The sequence below is a fragment of the Trachurus trachurus genome (assembly GCF_905171665.1).
Source record: "Trachurus trachurus genome assembly, chromosome: 21".
NCBI classification, from domain to species: domain Eukaryota; kingdom Metazoa; phylum Chordata; class Actinopteri; order Carangiformes; family Carangidae; genus Trachurus; species Trachurus trachurus.
In genome coordinates, this window is record NC_139899.1 from 16079658 (window position 1) to 16095439 (window position 15782).

A 15782-nucleotide genomic window follows, 5' to 3' on the forward strand; every position below is an offset into this window, starting at 1 on the left:
GCCAACTCTGAAGACAGCTGAAAATACAAGTGGTCTAAAATTTCACTGTGCTGCTCCACAAAAAAAAGAGAAATAACAAAAAACCCAATATCCAACACATAATTTAAACAGTATAATTTGAAAGGAACGTCATTGCACAGATTTGGTGTGTCCTGCTGCACTGGCAAAGCTGAACGCCACACGAGAGCTGAGATCTTATATCAGTTCTGTTGAAGACATGAAACCCAATGGAATGTCGAGGGGAAAAAAATGCCAATACTCTACATGTTTCTGTGCTGTCAGAAGTTTTTTTTTCCTATTTGCTTTTGATTGTCGAGTCCTAACTGCAGTACAGAACTTTTATTGTGATGACTATCCCTTAATCATGCATCATCTAGTTGTGATTTATAGTTGCATTCCAACATTACAAGATTATCAAACTTGAGTATCTGCTATACACTGTGCATGACATCCTTCAAGCCACCATTATTTAAGTGTCTTAGCTACTTAATTTTCTGGTTTTTGTCATTCTTTTTTCTTTTTTTCAAAAGAGAGGAAATATATCCAGCCGTGCCTGCAAGATTTATGTTGTTTTTTTTTTCCGAGTGATAAACAGCACACCTCTGATATCCCTCTGATGTCTGGTTTTGCAATGCTGGGCCACGTTGTCGCTGCATCGAGAAAATCTTTAAGGAACAAGCTAACACTTGAAAAAAAAACTTCCTCTTGAATTCATGCATGCTGCTTTTCTGTTTACTGAGTTTCTCCTCTCTTTTTTTTGTTATTTTGCAGTACCCACTTTGTAAATGACCGCAACCAAATAGCCAATGAGTAATGGGTGTAAATTCTAACTGAAAGCTCTTGTGTGTTCTCCTGTATGAATGAAGAGAGAATACAGTATATTACTGTAGGTGCTGACTCAAACTTTCTGAGTTTGACCAGAAAGTGTGACTTGGACATTTAATGCAAAATGTAACATATGTGAATAAAATATAAACACACTGATATGTGTCTTCTTTTTTTTTTCTTCTTTTGCCACATTTGTTTAGTATGTAGACATTATTATTATTATTATTCACCATATTGGCGTCCTAGTACTGTGCTCCTGACAAAGTCTCTTTTTAGCTATGACACTCAATGTCTTTTGCAAAAGAAAAGTCAATAACCTTCACATTTACCTTTTTACGACATCGGAAACAGATAATAAAACAATTTTGTATCCACAAAACCAGTGTCATTTTCAGCAGGTGTAATCGATGTCATTTCCAAGAATCCTGACTGACACATGGCTGCCAGACAGATTTCATGATACTATTGATTCAGCTCCATAAAACTCAAATATTACCTTTATACAATGGCCTTTTCTCCAGTGTAAAAGCCACTGAGTCGAGTTGTGTTGTGGCTGTTAGGATACAGACATCCACCTCAAACTGTGCTCACCGGGGGTCTCAGTTCACTGGACCACATATCTGAAGCAGCAGACACCTTCCGAAGACTTATCCTGTGACCTTTTGAACGAATAATGATACTACACAAGAATACAACTTGTGTAAAAAAAAAAAAAAAAAAATGTGTCGCAGCATCTTTTTCAAAATGCCACAAGCCTGAAGCACTAGTACTGTACCAACCACTGAGACCATGTTTGCCAGTTGACACTAAGGTGAAATTATGGGTCGTAAAAACTCCTAAAAAGTCATTTCTTTAAAATGCTGTTCAAGTTTATTAAATAGTTCACTGCCCTTTACTGGTCTCAGATATCTCTCACCACCATGTGACTGAGTTTTCTGGGTAATTGGGTTGAAATTTCATAAACAAAGAGAGGCCCTATGGGTAATGGCCGATGGCCGCACAAAAGCCTCTGTTTTCTGCCAATTAGACCAAAAGAAACAGGCTTCTCGCACGGACCGGAGGAGGAGGAATGCTTTTCTCCGACTGAAACCACCGACACTGTGCCGCAGGTTCCCCGCTGAGATGTGCGGTGCTGCGGGGCGAGCGTCGTTTCCCTCATTTCCCTCCATGTCCAGGTTGGTTATCAGCGGCATGAATAGGCCATTGAGGCTTGTGTAAAGTGTTACAGGTCAGTTAATAGCTTCCGGCCTGCAGGACAACATGCTCAGGTGTCTGTGCTGTTAATAATTAAAGTCCTCCGCTGCAGAAGAAACGGGGAAATCAGTTCGGACATGTCGCTATGGACGGTAAGCTGCATGTAAAGAGTTAGTTAAAGCCACTGCTGTGAGATTTGTGTGCAACTTTGAAGCGTTGACTTTGTTCATCACCAATATCATGAAATGGATGCAAGAGCAGTGCAGTGACCAGCTGCTGCGTGACTTTCTTCTGTTTTACAGATTTTAGAGATGGAAACACGGGGGCAGCAAAGTCAAGGTAGGACTCCTGTTTCCTCATCTTAATGCTGGCACAGGGCAGGCCTTCACTGTCACATTGTGGGGTGTGTGTGTTAATAACAGACTGTAAAAAATATAATTAATTAACAATTGACAGCACAGTATAGCTGTGCTGTAGCAACTTTCTATTTGCAACACATTAGTAAATCTGTATTAAAGATCTAATTGAAAAGAAAAGTTGAAAATACATCCAATACACATCACAAAGTACACGAGTTTAATACAATACAACAAAAGTGTGTCAGCACAAATGTGACAGATTTTTTTCATTTATTTTAAAATATTTTTTATTTAAACTTAGGCTATAATATGATAATAATAGCCTATGTATTTATGTATATATAGTATCATAGGACCTATATAGGCAACAGATGTAAATATCACAATCTGCAAAAAAGTATTTTACTACTAATTTTGGTCTCACAATCTCTTCTTGTCCATAAAATATATATCCCAATAGTTAACACACTGGATAGTAAGACCAAAAATTCTCTCTAATCAGTACATTTTGATTTGCATTTCTGAATAATAAGGTCATAGGCCTAATCGAAACAAGCTGTGTAAAAAAGTAACTGCCTGTCACAAGTCTGCAGTGGTCATTTTGTCAAGATGGTAAATCGAAGACAAACATGTATTTCAAATGATGCAAAGTAAAATAAGTTCAACATGACCTTTCATTGAAAATGCTGTTGATTGACCTTTATTGGTTGTTTGCACAAACAGTGGTGTTGCACTCCACAATATTGTTCTGCATCACGTCACGGTTGCTGCTGAAACAGCTGTGATTTGATGACATAAATTACTTTTCAGATTTGTACATTGATTTTTTTTTAATATTGTTTTTTGTTGTTGTTAATAAGGTTAATTGTTGATTGAATAAGTGCCCATTTCAGATTCCAGTCATTTTAGTTTGAAAGATGTGCTGCTGCTTCTGGTTGCGTGTGGCTTTGGTCAAACAGGGTTAGAACAAGGGCACAGGGCCTTAGGTCTGACTCGTGGCAACTTGAGGTTTACTGCAAAGCCTCTTGATATCCCCTTAAAAGGGATTATAGTTCAGAGGTTTTTTTTTCTCTCTCTCCACAGACTTACCAAAGGGTTTACCAAGTGAGGTTCCCGAAAGGCTTTACCAGAGAGGGTGGGATTGTGTGAGTTTGATGGAAGCAGAAAATTAGATTACTCACTTTTACTTAGCACTGTTTCTGGTGACAAAGATGATGCCTGTGCTGCAGCTGGTCACATCATCTAAAGCTTTTACCACCTCCAACCATTTCTGAACCTCGGTTCACACGGTGTAAATGCAAATACTGGGATGTAATTTAACTACAGAAGCATCTGCATTTTGTCTTATCACAAAGTGACACATAGCAATACACACATCTCAGGGTTCCAGTCGTTTCTATTTGCAGTTACAGTAGATTTTTAATAAACAGCATGATAGAGCCACAGAGAAGCGCAGAGAAACAGCTCCAACGGTCTCTTTTCATGTATGCTGACAGAGTTTGGTAAACAAAAGGTAACCTGAGCATTGCATCTAGGAGCAGTGGTGTCCTGTTCTGAAGTACTTGTGCAGCATTTGTGTATCTCGTGACCATTTAAAAGAGCAGCATTTGGGTTTTGTCTTTGTTCTGTAGCATACAAAACAAATATTCCAGATACAACAACATCTGATCAGTTTTATATTGTCTCAGACATTAAAGCTGTGGTTCTTTTATGTATATGTGATACTACAAGGCTGTCATGTAAACAAACACGTTAGCTAAACCAGAAAAAAATTAAAAACCTTATGTTTCTCTGCACTTCAGTGATTTCCAACCTTAAATTATATTATGTATGTGTAAGTCCCCTCCTCACGGCTTGCATATACCGTATATATATATATTAATATATATGAATAACCAGCTTATCCAAAGCTTAATAATTCTTTTCAGGTTGCTTTACACTTTTTAGATATCTGGAGTCTTGCAATTAAGAGGAATATAAAAGAAAAGCATCACAATGTAAACATACTGTATATAAAAAAGAAATATGTTATTTGTCCTTAGTACTTTTTTTTCCAAATAGATTAAACCTGACATTTTTGTTAGTAGTTCACCCAATATTGTAAAAATGAATTATCCATACAGTATGCCAAGTAAGTTAAGATAGAAAAAGAAAAATCAGCTTCAGCTTTAAAATATGTGGGAAAAACAGAAAATCTGCCTGTTCCTGTTGGTGTGACTGTCTTCTACTGTTTTGGATCTCTGGGGCTTTGAACATGGCAACAGGAAAATCCAGTGTTGTTTTTCAGGTGGAGGACTGTCCTTTTTTTTTGCATTTAGGTTCTGTTATGAAGATGTAAATACCTTGTTCAAATAGCCAGATCAATGAGTATAAAGAGTGTAAATGGTGGAATTCCCTGATCAGGTATGGGCGTATATTTTGACTCAATTGAAAGATTGATCCTGCAGCAGCCACAGAAGCAAAAGGAGAAATGTTTATTACATCTTTGCCACTGACATTGAACAGGCTGAGATGTCAGAAGTCGTCAGATGAAGTAGCAACAGCTGAATGTTTGAGTAACGCCGTGTTCAGACGGGAGACGGGCACAAGTCATGTGACCTAGCAACCACCGTGAGCTTCCTGGTAACCTGTGTGCAACCTGAGATGCTTCATATCAGTCACCATTATGAGTGGATACATCTGCCACTTGAATATTTAACACAGCCACAGATCAGGTTGCAGATTACCGGTGAATTATTAATCTCCATAGTTTAGCGTGAATTAGCCCGGAACATTTTGGTTGCGAAGGAGAGAAAGAAACACTTTCACAGAAGCAGGTATGTAGGATGATTCATGGCTTTATGATCTCAGCTTTACTGATCTTTGGACACTTGTTTGAATATGAATAGACAAAGTTGTGCACATGCCCACATTATAGTCATTTGTGTATAGCTGCAGGTTGCAGACTGTTAGTTTGAGAGACTGTTATATTTAGACATTTAATATTTTTTTGATGATCCATGATGACGTGGGGATTGTTTGTGCCAAGACAGTCAATGTACAATCTGTTGAACTCAGGTTTCAGATTCAGGCTGCACTTTTGCCTTGAATGTGCTTTTTTTGGAAGCTTTTACAGAACAAGGTAGTTGTTCTATAGCCATTAGCTCTTAAGATGTATTGTTCATTCAACTATATTTGTCTCTGTAAATAGATAATAATCCTCACATGGCTTGCAGCTGCACAAGTGACTTAAACTTTCAAGTCGCAGGAAAATGTCGGCATTGTAGAGCAGGTATCTGGTGCTGCCGGTCATTAGAGAGGAATATGAGCCATCTGTTACAGCTTCTGCAACAGGTGACTGGTGATGTGTTCAATGCACAGTGCAGAAACATTTTACTGAGCAGAAAGACAGTAACAAATGACAAGTAAACAGGTTTAAACCTTGTTGATTAATAAAGCAGACGTGATTCATTATTCATGGTCATTTTAACATGGGCAATTAACTTTGGAACAATCAATGATTGATTATTAGACTAAAGACAACTGGACTTTTATATATTAGTATTCAAGTGTGTGATATAAGAAGGTATGATTGCAAAAGGTGTTTGGTGAGTGCTATCACATGCTGCTGCTTGAAGGACATGATGAAGGATATCAGTTCAATCTCTGTGCTGCACGTTTGAGCGTCTTCACAGAAAAGTGGTATATCCATCTGATATCAGCCTGTGTGCATAGCCATCCATAAATCTGTCCTTGCATGTGAGTTGCCACATCCCCTGTGGATTAACATCATTCAATGTTTCTCACATCAATCTCGAGAGAAAAAAAAAGACTTCTCCTTCCTTCCTTCAGGGTCATGCAACCTCTATGATGCATAACACGTTTATGACGAGTGGAGCAGCAGCGAAACTGCACACAAACATTCCTCTCCATCATGTTTATCTGGAATATATGTCATTTCCCAAAAATAGGGACGCATGTATCCCACTGTGGCAATATCATCTCCCAATCCATCATGTCAATGTGTTTCAGCTGTTTTGACACTTAATGCTTTGCATCATCGGTCTTACATGTTGTATTTGGTCACAGAAACATCACTTGTAGACTTAAAGGATGATTTATGTTGGCCCTTTGCGTTGCTGTTGATCGTCAGTCTTTATAACTGTGTCACAGGGGCTCGCGACATTTTCTAAAACACTTTACGTAATAATCATTTTTCAAAGACTGTTTGTGTGGAGGTGTGGCGCCGATTCACTGCTCATCCAGGACGGCACTTGTCAAGCTAATCTTCTGTCCAATCCGATTGATCTGGAGGAGATTGTACTTCTTAGTGGGCAGTGACAAGGTCCCCGTGGCGAGAGCTAATTCAGTATCCGTGTGTGAAATGCCACTTGTTGCTTTTCCTCTCGAGGGAACAATTGCTGTTGCTACTGGTGTTTTTATGTTCACAAGAGACTCCTTAGCAGTACTTTTTCTCGGCCTCCATGAGTCAGAAGAAAATAACATTTGCCATGTAAGTAGAGTATTGTTGTCCCCACCTACAGCTGTCTGTTTTGGCTTTGATTTCTCCTGCTGTAAACCTGTTAAGTGTCTCCCTAGGTGGATATAGTCGTTAGGCTGAGCTGAATGAGAAGGCCTTTGGGAACAAATGTACCTCGGTGCACAGTTCATACATTTTAATTACCTGCCTCTCTGTGAGTTTTAACTGTAAGACAATGTGTTTTTCTGTCTTGCAGTGAGAGTGTAAAAGTCTGTCCGGTCTGCTGTGAGGATTGACTCTTTATACTCAAGAAGATTTCTGTTTCAAGAATTTACGTATTAGAAAAGGATTAACATTTACCTTTGTTTTATAAATCTGGTAATCACGGCAAAGTACTTAAGCAAGGACTAAAGGCCGTGTGGATGTGAGAACATCATTGATCTGGTGTTGTGTTTATCTTCCAGGGGGTCGCTGTATGGAGTGTATCCCTACAAGTCCAGCATGATTGGCCTGCAGAGCCTGGGTGATCCATCAGGGAACTGGGATATAGTGGAGACCATCGGCAAGGGAACATATGGCAAAGTCTACAGAGTAACAAACAAGAAAGATGGAAGTGAGGCAGCAGTGAAAGTGCTGGACCCAATCAATGTAAGTCAGATTGAAGCTTGTTTACTGCGGAAACCTTTGCAGAATTCAAAACAACTCTGACTACTGCATGTTGACTACTTTCAGTTGCCTATTGACTATATATAAACCATTACAGGTTTAATTACAGAAACTGTTATTTATATGCAGAAATATCATGTAGGCTAGCTGTTTCATCTTACACTCGGTTCAACAGCATAATAACCATCATCCCATACTGTAGTGAGAGAGAAGTTGAATGAATGGGTAATTCAGAACCAGCTAGTGCTTCTACAGAAGTGGTATGTTAATCTAATGTAGCACCTTTTAAGTTAATATAATCTATGAGAGCATCAGACAGTTATTTGAAGCAATGGTTCCCTACCTTTCTCTCTTGTAGCCCCTTAGATTGAACCCACTGCATGGGTCATGTTCAAAACAACTAAAATGATGCCTGACATGTTTCCCCCCTCTTTCTGTTTCCATCCAGTTATCCTAACCCTTACTATTCTTTGTATTGGAGAGGGAGTGCACCCAACTATGAAGTTTTTACTATTTTTTTTATGACTACAAGAACGCATGAGACTAAAATCTTTATGTTTTTCTTCATAACTCTGTGACTATGACTCTATGACTGTCTCAGCATTCAAGCCATTCAAACAGAGTAAGTTACAAGTACTTTTTCCTACTCTCTATCTTGATGCAGTTGTACTTCACGCTCACGTTCCAGTGATATATATCACTGTCTCCTCTTTTCATTTACCTCCTGTCATGTTTAGTCTTACACACCCTTTCAGGAAAGTGTAGCTCTTGCATTGGCTGTATCGTATCTGTACATCTGTTCATTTGTCTGAGTGATAAGCGGGCTGCAGACTCTGCATTGGCTCTACATTGTGCTGGAGAGACTTGGGCTGAGGCGTGCGTGCGATTGTGTCAGTGGAACAATCCCCATCCTGCCAGTGCTGCTATCCACCATGATGCTCCGCTGATGCTCATGAAGATGAAGTGGCCTCCTCTCCCATCCCTCTCCCTGATTAGACTGCTGACACTCAGACATCCAGGAAGAGGAATTCAGCCTCTCTGACTGTAGCTCTTCTCCCCCCTTGGAGATTTACTTTGATAGAAATGTGCTTCCAGAAATAGTTTAGCACCCAAGCCCACCCCTTCCTTTTGCTAGAGTTTATAAACCTATCTTTAGGAGTCTAATTATAGTTAACTTACTACATGATTTTCGGCCGTGCTTCAAAATAAAATGCAAGCTTTTGTTATGTGTCGCTGTATTCTCTTCACATTTGCCCAGCTACCTGTCTTGCAGTTCTTTATTCCAACTTTTCTTGTTTTCTGGTGCTGCTCAAAGGACGTGGATGAGGAGATAGAGGCAGAATACAGCATACTGAGGTCCCTGTCCAACCATCCTAATGTGGTTAAGTTTTTCGGCATGTTCTACAAATCAGACAACCTGTCAGGCGGACAGCTGTGGCTGGTACTGGAGGTAAGCTTCATAATTTTGTTTTTTTCTTTCTCACTATTTCATTTTGGTGGTTTACCCATTTACATCTTTTGATGTTTCTGTTCAATAAAACAAGTATAATATGATCGAGCCTTTTTAGACCCATGGTTCTCACTGTGGGGTCACTGGGGATGTTTTTCCACCAAAAACAGGAATAATTTATTTTCACTATAATTTTATTATAACATAAAAATAACTTTAGTCATTGGTTTCAAACACTTTTTGTAACAAAAGCAAAAGTTGTATCAGATGATATTAGACCTTTAAATTAAATTAAATTAAGTTGGTGTTAGTGGTCAAATTTGTGGCCTTTTGGTGAAAAGGTTTGAGAACCACTTCAAAAAAAAAACTAAGTGCTGTTTAAAGGGGAAGTGAAGCAGTCAGCCCAAATGGATTTTCAGTGTAGTTTTTAGCATATAGCTTAACTAACAAACGAAATGTAACTGAACAAGTTAAATACATGGTCACTCGGAGAGAAGCAGGTTAGAAGAAGACAATGCACTTCCTTATTTTGTCCACGGTGTGCAGCTCGCACATGTGCAGTTCACTCATGTCACCTGAGCTGCTCCTCAGTCCATTGGCAACACAGGACTACAGACCAAACAGAAACTAACTTAAAGGTTTGTCCAATCGTTGGCGCTTTTATTCTAGAAAAATAAGCATGTTAGAGGTTGATAAATATAATGACGTCCTTGTTAGGTTGGTAACAGTTGGTGGTGGGACAGATACCTAGCTTATTTTGGCTAGCAGCATGGGGCAATAAGTTGGCCCCTGTTTTGTTTGTGTGAACCTGACCAGTAGTTAGCCAATGTTGTGAGGATATTTTACTTCACCTTAAACCACCTCAGTCTACTCCAAACAAAGCTAAATGAAACTAGCCATGTCAACAGGGAGCTGAGACACCAAGTAAGACATTAGCTCTGTGCCTGCAAGTGGCGGGACAGAGGAAGACTGTTAGCTCATGTCTGACTGAGGTCCATGTAAACAGTCTAGGTTTGAAAATGCTTGTTAAAAACCAGCTTTGCAAAATGTCTGACGAGGAAGAGAAGGCATTAACACGTTATTACGGCTGAAAACATATCAGCATGACTGAATTGTTTGTGATTTCACAGAGTACCTCTAACTCATAACCTCATGTCAAAATACTGCACATTTGTGTCTGTTTACACCTCTCAGAGTTTGTGATTGCTTAAATGAAACCTTTTTTTTTTCCAATATACTGCATACTGTGTGGAGTATTGAAATATGCTTCAGTTTGCCACAGCTACCACCTGAATGTTGATGCTGTTGCGCTGCGAGCTCCTCCCATGAATCATAATCTGGAGTGGTGAAAGATGGACGAGTCACTGGAGTTTCTCTGTCTCCCTCCCAGCTGTGCAATGGCGGCTCTGTCACAGAACTCATCAAAGGCTTGCTGATGCGAGGCCAGCGTCTGCAGGAGCCCGTTATCTCATACATCTTATACAGTGCCCTCTTGGTAAGATGGCCCAGCTGCAAAGCTGCTAATGTCAGGGAGAGGGTGGGGTGCAAACATGCATTAGAGACTGTGCCGGGATTTATTCTCAGCAGGGAAAGTGTGGCAGGCGGTCATAATTGTCTCTCTGTCTTAACAGCTGTGGGAGTTCTTTTATATAGTTTGTACCCCTCAGCTTTTAATGCATCATATTTAAATGTGTACTAATGACTAATGACTCATAATGTGACTGTGATTCATGCTCAACACCTTGTGCTTCTCTGTCCTCTAACTTACAAGGGTCTGCAGCACCTGCACAACAACCGAATCATCCATCGTGATGTCAAAGGCAACAACATCCTCCTGACAACTGAGGGAGGAGTCAAACTGGTTGACTTTGGTAAAGGCCTTTAAAAGGGGCATTCTGGACAATTCATGGGCTGCTAGTAAGGGACAAAAGTATCGGTGTTTGAGAAAATAACCTGTCAGGTTTATCTTTTCTCTGAAGTGTATAGTTAAATGACTAATTTTTGCTTTTTTACTGATATATGGGAAGTGTCAGCAGCACATCCCTGCAACATTGTTTGTGAAGGGGAACATGAGCACAGGATAAATCATTTAATGTGCTCCACACTTTAGTTCCTTGCTCACCATAACATCTTTTTATTTCATGGACCGTAGCCCTAACCCAAGGCTATTATTGCTCATTTAAATTGCGTTATTTGATCCTTTGCATATTAAAAGAAAACTGTTATGGCAAATGACTTTGAGTCACCCCCAGGCATGTTTATGTCCTCTGTGTCATGGAGATGAAGTGGACTCATGCTGATAAAAATCTGTCCTACATAATTTGAAATGATTATAGCCCATTATTATTACTACTTGGCAGGTTGCCACACTAAATTATATGCCAGGATTCATTGATTAATTCAAACGTTTGGTCTCTGATATAAATTCTACTTTTATTCTTTCATCCTTTCTGATAAACATCCTAATATCTAAATCTCAATTATTATAAGTGGTGAAGGAATTTTATTTATGTTATTTGTTTATCCATTTTTAGGTGTTTCAGCTCAACTGACCAGTGCACGATTACGGAGGAACACATCAGTCGGGACGCCGTTTTGGATGGCTCCGGAGGTCAGTGTCCACACTCGGCTTAACACATGCATGTTCATAATGCAGCAGTAAAATGGCACACATGTTCCAGAGCCTTTGGAACATTTTAAATGAGCAAAGTAGATCTTACTGTGCTGCAAAGAGAGAGAAAATAGAGAGAGAGGGAGCCTCAGTTATTTCTGTGTGACTCTCCCCTGTGTCATTGTGTATTCCCCTCCACAGGCACAGCTCTTGAGGTCGCCTCAAGGTTAATAGCTGGGAGTCTGTGGCCCCTCAGCTTACTCTTTGGCAGAAATGAGGTGCCATGATTGGGCTGGTAGGGAGGGACCTCAGGGGCAATTAGAATAAACTCAGCTATAAAATGTAGTGTCTGTTATAATTATTGATTGTTGAAAAGAGAAGCTCATACCACTGACCACTTCACTGATCAACCTGTCAGTGTTTAAATTGTCCATAAATATAGATGTCTGTAAAAGAGAGATGAGAAAGAGAGAGGAAGGAGCATGCAACCTAATGATCCTTTTTAACAAAAACACGTTTACATATAATTCATTTAAGGTGATTTTGATAAAATGCTCATGAATTTGACATAATATTCAGGTAAATTCTGATATTCTGCAGGAGAAAGGTGAATTAAATGCACCTCACTGGCACATTTTCTTATGTGCTTTGAGGGGAAAAAACTGTATTTTGTTCTAAATTCAATGTTTAGATGGTCACTGTGGTGTCATGTTCCCAGGTCATAGCCTGTGAACAGCAGTATGATTACTCCTACGACGCCCGTTGTGATGTGTGGTCGCTCGGCATCACTGCCATCGAGCTGGCAGACGGAGATCCCCCACTGGCTGAGATGCATCCAGTTAAAGCCCTCTTCAAGATCCCACGGTGAGTCCACTAGAGGGCGCTCCTACCACACAGCTGGAGGCAGCCCTCACAAGCCCTCTGTCAGGTAGACAATGACAAACTGAATTTGACAGTAGAGGTGATAAAAGGCAAAATGACATTGGCTCTCCTGGCAAAATGATTTATCGTTGTTATGACTTGGTATTTAGAAAATGAAAAGTGGACTGGATCTCTATTGCTTGATCCACGTTCCTTTCTCCCATTCTGTTTGTCTGTTTGCCATTGTTTCCTACCTGAGAGGCGGCATCTGCTGAATAATCAGTGTTTGAATTCTTCATCATCAAAAAATGTCGAGTATGGCCTACTGCAAAACTACAACAAATTAATGCAGCGATTCAGTCTGTAAAAATATTCACTGCTGGAGACAGTGTGCGTCTGATGATCATTTGAGAGCTTGGTGGCTACACGCGGTTGACCTTTTGTTATCAGCCCAATCGTGCAATTATCTCTCAGTTAGGTAGAGATATGCCCTTCTGATTGCAATTTGCATTGGTGATTAGCTCCATTCACACTGAGATGAGGCTGTCACCTCCTTCCCGTCACAATGTTATCTCCTCCCTGCCAAGCCAGAGGAGGAGCGTGGATGGCTTGTTTGGCTGAAATTATGGGAGCTGACGCAGTTTGTCATCAGCACCAAATTCAGCCAGAATATAAAAATAATAACAGGAGAAGGGACGGCTAAAAGCAGGACCCCTTGCTAAATGGAAGTATGGTTTTAGTAGGCATGCACTTAATGACACATGACTGATTTTTAAAAAAATGAACAGGGATGAGTGGCTTCTGTCAAGCAGCAAGCATGTCTCCTTATCAAACTGCAGCCGTAATAAGAGAGGGCATATGCGTTCCCCTTGTGAATGTCCAATCCCATTTCATTACTGCGGATTTGTAATAGTCTTTGACTTTGGGGATAACTAGGACGTTAATAGAATTGGACATGTATCTACAGCCGACATTCCTCCATCTCTGTTCCAATCAAAATAGATATTTTGCCCTTTTTGTGTGAATCGGGACCCGAAAGGCCGAGCAGGTGTGGCATAAATCACAGTGAATGTGTTGAACCATGAAATGATTCTGTTAACATGTCGTTTATCTCAAATATATTTTCCCATCACTGCGGCAAGGCAGACAAAATCATGAGGAAAACGTGCGGTAAATTATGACTCCTGTATGAATTACTTTCTAAATAGGGAAACGTATTTCACCTTTGGGTCGTCAGTGGTGTTGAGAGTGATTCATGATGAAATCACAGAGATTAATTTTCACAGGTTTCATTGATTGCAAAGATCTACTTTTTTTTCAATTTAATATGTCACAAATCATTAACAGAGGAGCATTTTCTGAAGTATTGTCCTTGAGTAGGTTATGTTTTATGAAATCCATATAAGCACTAAAACATGCAATGAGCATTTTCATCATTCTCATATTTTACAGTTGCACACAGTAATACGTTTCCAAGCTAAAGGTTTCACTATCGTGTTGTTAATCTTGTATGTATCATCTACCTTATCGTTCCCCTTCCGTGAAACACATTTAGATAGTGAAATACAAGAAAAATGCACCTCAGCTGCGGTTGATGTTCTAGATTTCCTTAATATGTTTGAGGATCTGTCGTTTCATTATTTCACCTGTGTGTGTGATACCTTCATTCTTCTTTCCTTTCTGTCTTTTTCTGGGAAGGCCATTGTAAGCTGTCGCTGGACTCTCTCTCTTGCCGGGCTTTAGATTTAGTGGTTCCTGGTGAAGGGCCATATAAACACCCAGTGCTATCAACACTTTGACCACAGGGACCAGCAGCAGATAGCCATTATGTCACAGTTTTGGTTGTGCAAGTGGAAACATGCACCGGTGGAAATGATTCTTGTCCCAGCAGGCTATAAACGATAAGAGAAGCTCTGATATCTGTCAGAGGGGGGAAGCTGATGAGCTCCATGAATTAGGGTCACCTTGGTGCGTGCTCTGTTTGTGCTTCAGAAATATCTGATACTCGATGAGCTGTGTCACACCGTTGATCCGTACATGTGCTAGAATCTCAGGTAGCTCATAATGATATTATCTATAAGCTTCAGTGATTTTGATTTTAAGTTGAACCAAACGCTTTTGAGAGTTTACTCTGTGTTATGAAATTAATTGAATGTGTTACAGGGTGTTTGACAGGTATGTTATGTCCACGGTGACCATGAATAAAGGTAATGGAGCATGTCAGAGGGTAAAGTTATAAAGTCATCGACTGCAAAATTAATTACAGATGCTCAAGACAAAGGTGGTGTGTGATATTTAATATGCACAGAGGTTAATTCTTTAAGCCAATGTTCTGTCCCCTAGAGTGTCTATTTAAAGTTAAACCAAAGTGTGTGTAAAATGTGTGTGTAAAGGTTGAAATGAAATGGGCAAAAGATGTCCAAGGTTGTATTTATTCGTCTAGATCGGTGTCAACATTAGCCACATATTTAATAGAACTTGTATCTGTCAGGAGTAGAGACCAAGAATGGCTGCGATAGAAGTAAATGATGGCTTGTCAGAGGCAGCAAAGGCTAATCACATCGTGAAACAGGGAGTGAATTTCAGACCTGTGCTAGTAAGAGACAGCTCTCCCTGGAAAAAGAGTTAAAATATGTGGAGTAGAACAGCCAAGGGTGAGGGCTATCAACACAGCTTCTAGTGTTTCTGTCTCAGGATTAAATCTTTCAAGTGGTGAAAAATCTGGTTTGCCATGGACTTAAGTTGTGTCCTGCTTTTTTGTTGAATAAGATGTGAAATTGGTGCATTGCTTAACAGTACAAGTAGTAATGTAATAATTATTGAACATTTGTTTGCATTTAATTTCTAGTTTTGATCTTGGAGAGGTTATGGTACTTTCCGTTTGCCATGATAGCAGCTCATCTTGTGAGGTTAAACTTTGAGCTAAATGCTCAAAACAAATAATTGATTATTGCCTTATACAGGAGGATAGGGCAGAGTTATTGGGGTTTCATCACCAGCATACAAAATTGAATTTAAATTTCTTCAATATTTGTGAATAGATTCAGGTCTGGATCTTTGATTTGATTTACTGGACACTTAATGAAAGAAACACATACAATCCCACATCCCACTAACAAAGGAAAGAATTGACAGCATGACATTCCAATAAAACTGGATGAGGATAAAAACACAGAAAAGTCCAAGACTTATTTCCACTGTGGTCAGCAAGACAATCCTACAGTAGCAACAACAACAGATGCAGCAGAAACAATCCTTTAACAGTCCCTTTAAAATACATATTATGATACATAAAACACAAAAACTGCAAAGATTAATCAACATGGCTCCACTGAACGTAGATGTTAGATTGAT

The 15782-nt window shown here is 39.6% G+C and overlaps 1 protein-coding gene across 1 annotated transcript in view; it reads left to right on the forward strand.

Moving 5' to 3' along the window:
• Positions 1–5948: 5948 nt before the first annotated feature.
• The window catches only part of myo3b (myosin IIIB), a gene marked incomplete at both ends in the record, with an annotated part of 51953 nt that continues 42119 nt past the window's right edge, over positions 5949–15782 (forward strand). The window contains 8 exons of the mRNA XM_083996974.1: positions 5949–5968; positions 7305–7488; positions 8108–8128; positions 8822–8956; positions 10347–10451; positions 10728–10827; positions 11491–11567; positions 12286–12431. Coding sequence (XP_083853100.1) covers positions 5949–5968; positions 7305–7488; positions 8108–8128; positions 8822–8956; positions 10347–10451; positions 10728–10827; positions 11491–11567; positions 12286–12431 — 788 coding nt within the window. The remainder of the gene's footprint in view (positions 5969–7304; positions 7489–8107; positions 8129–8821; positions 8957–10346; positions 10452–10727; positions 10828–11490; positions 11568–12285; positions 12432–15782) is intronic.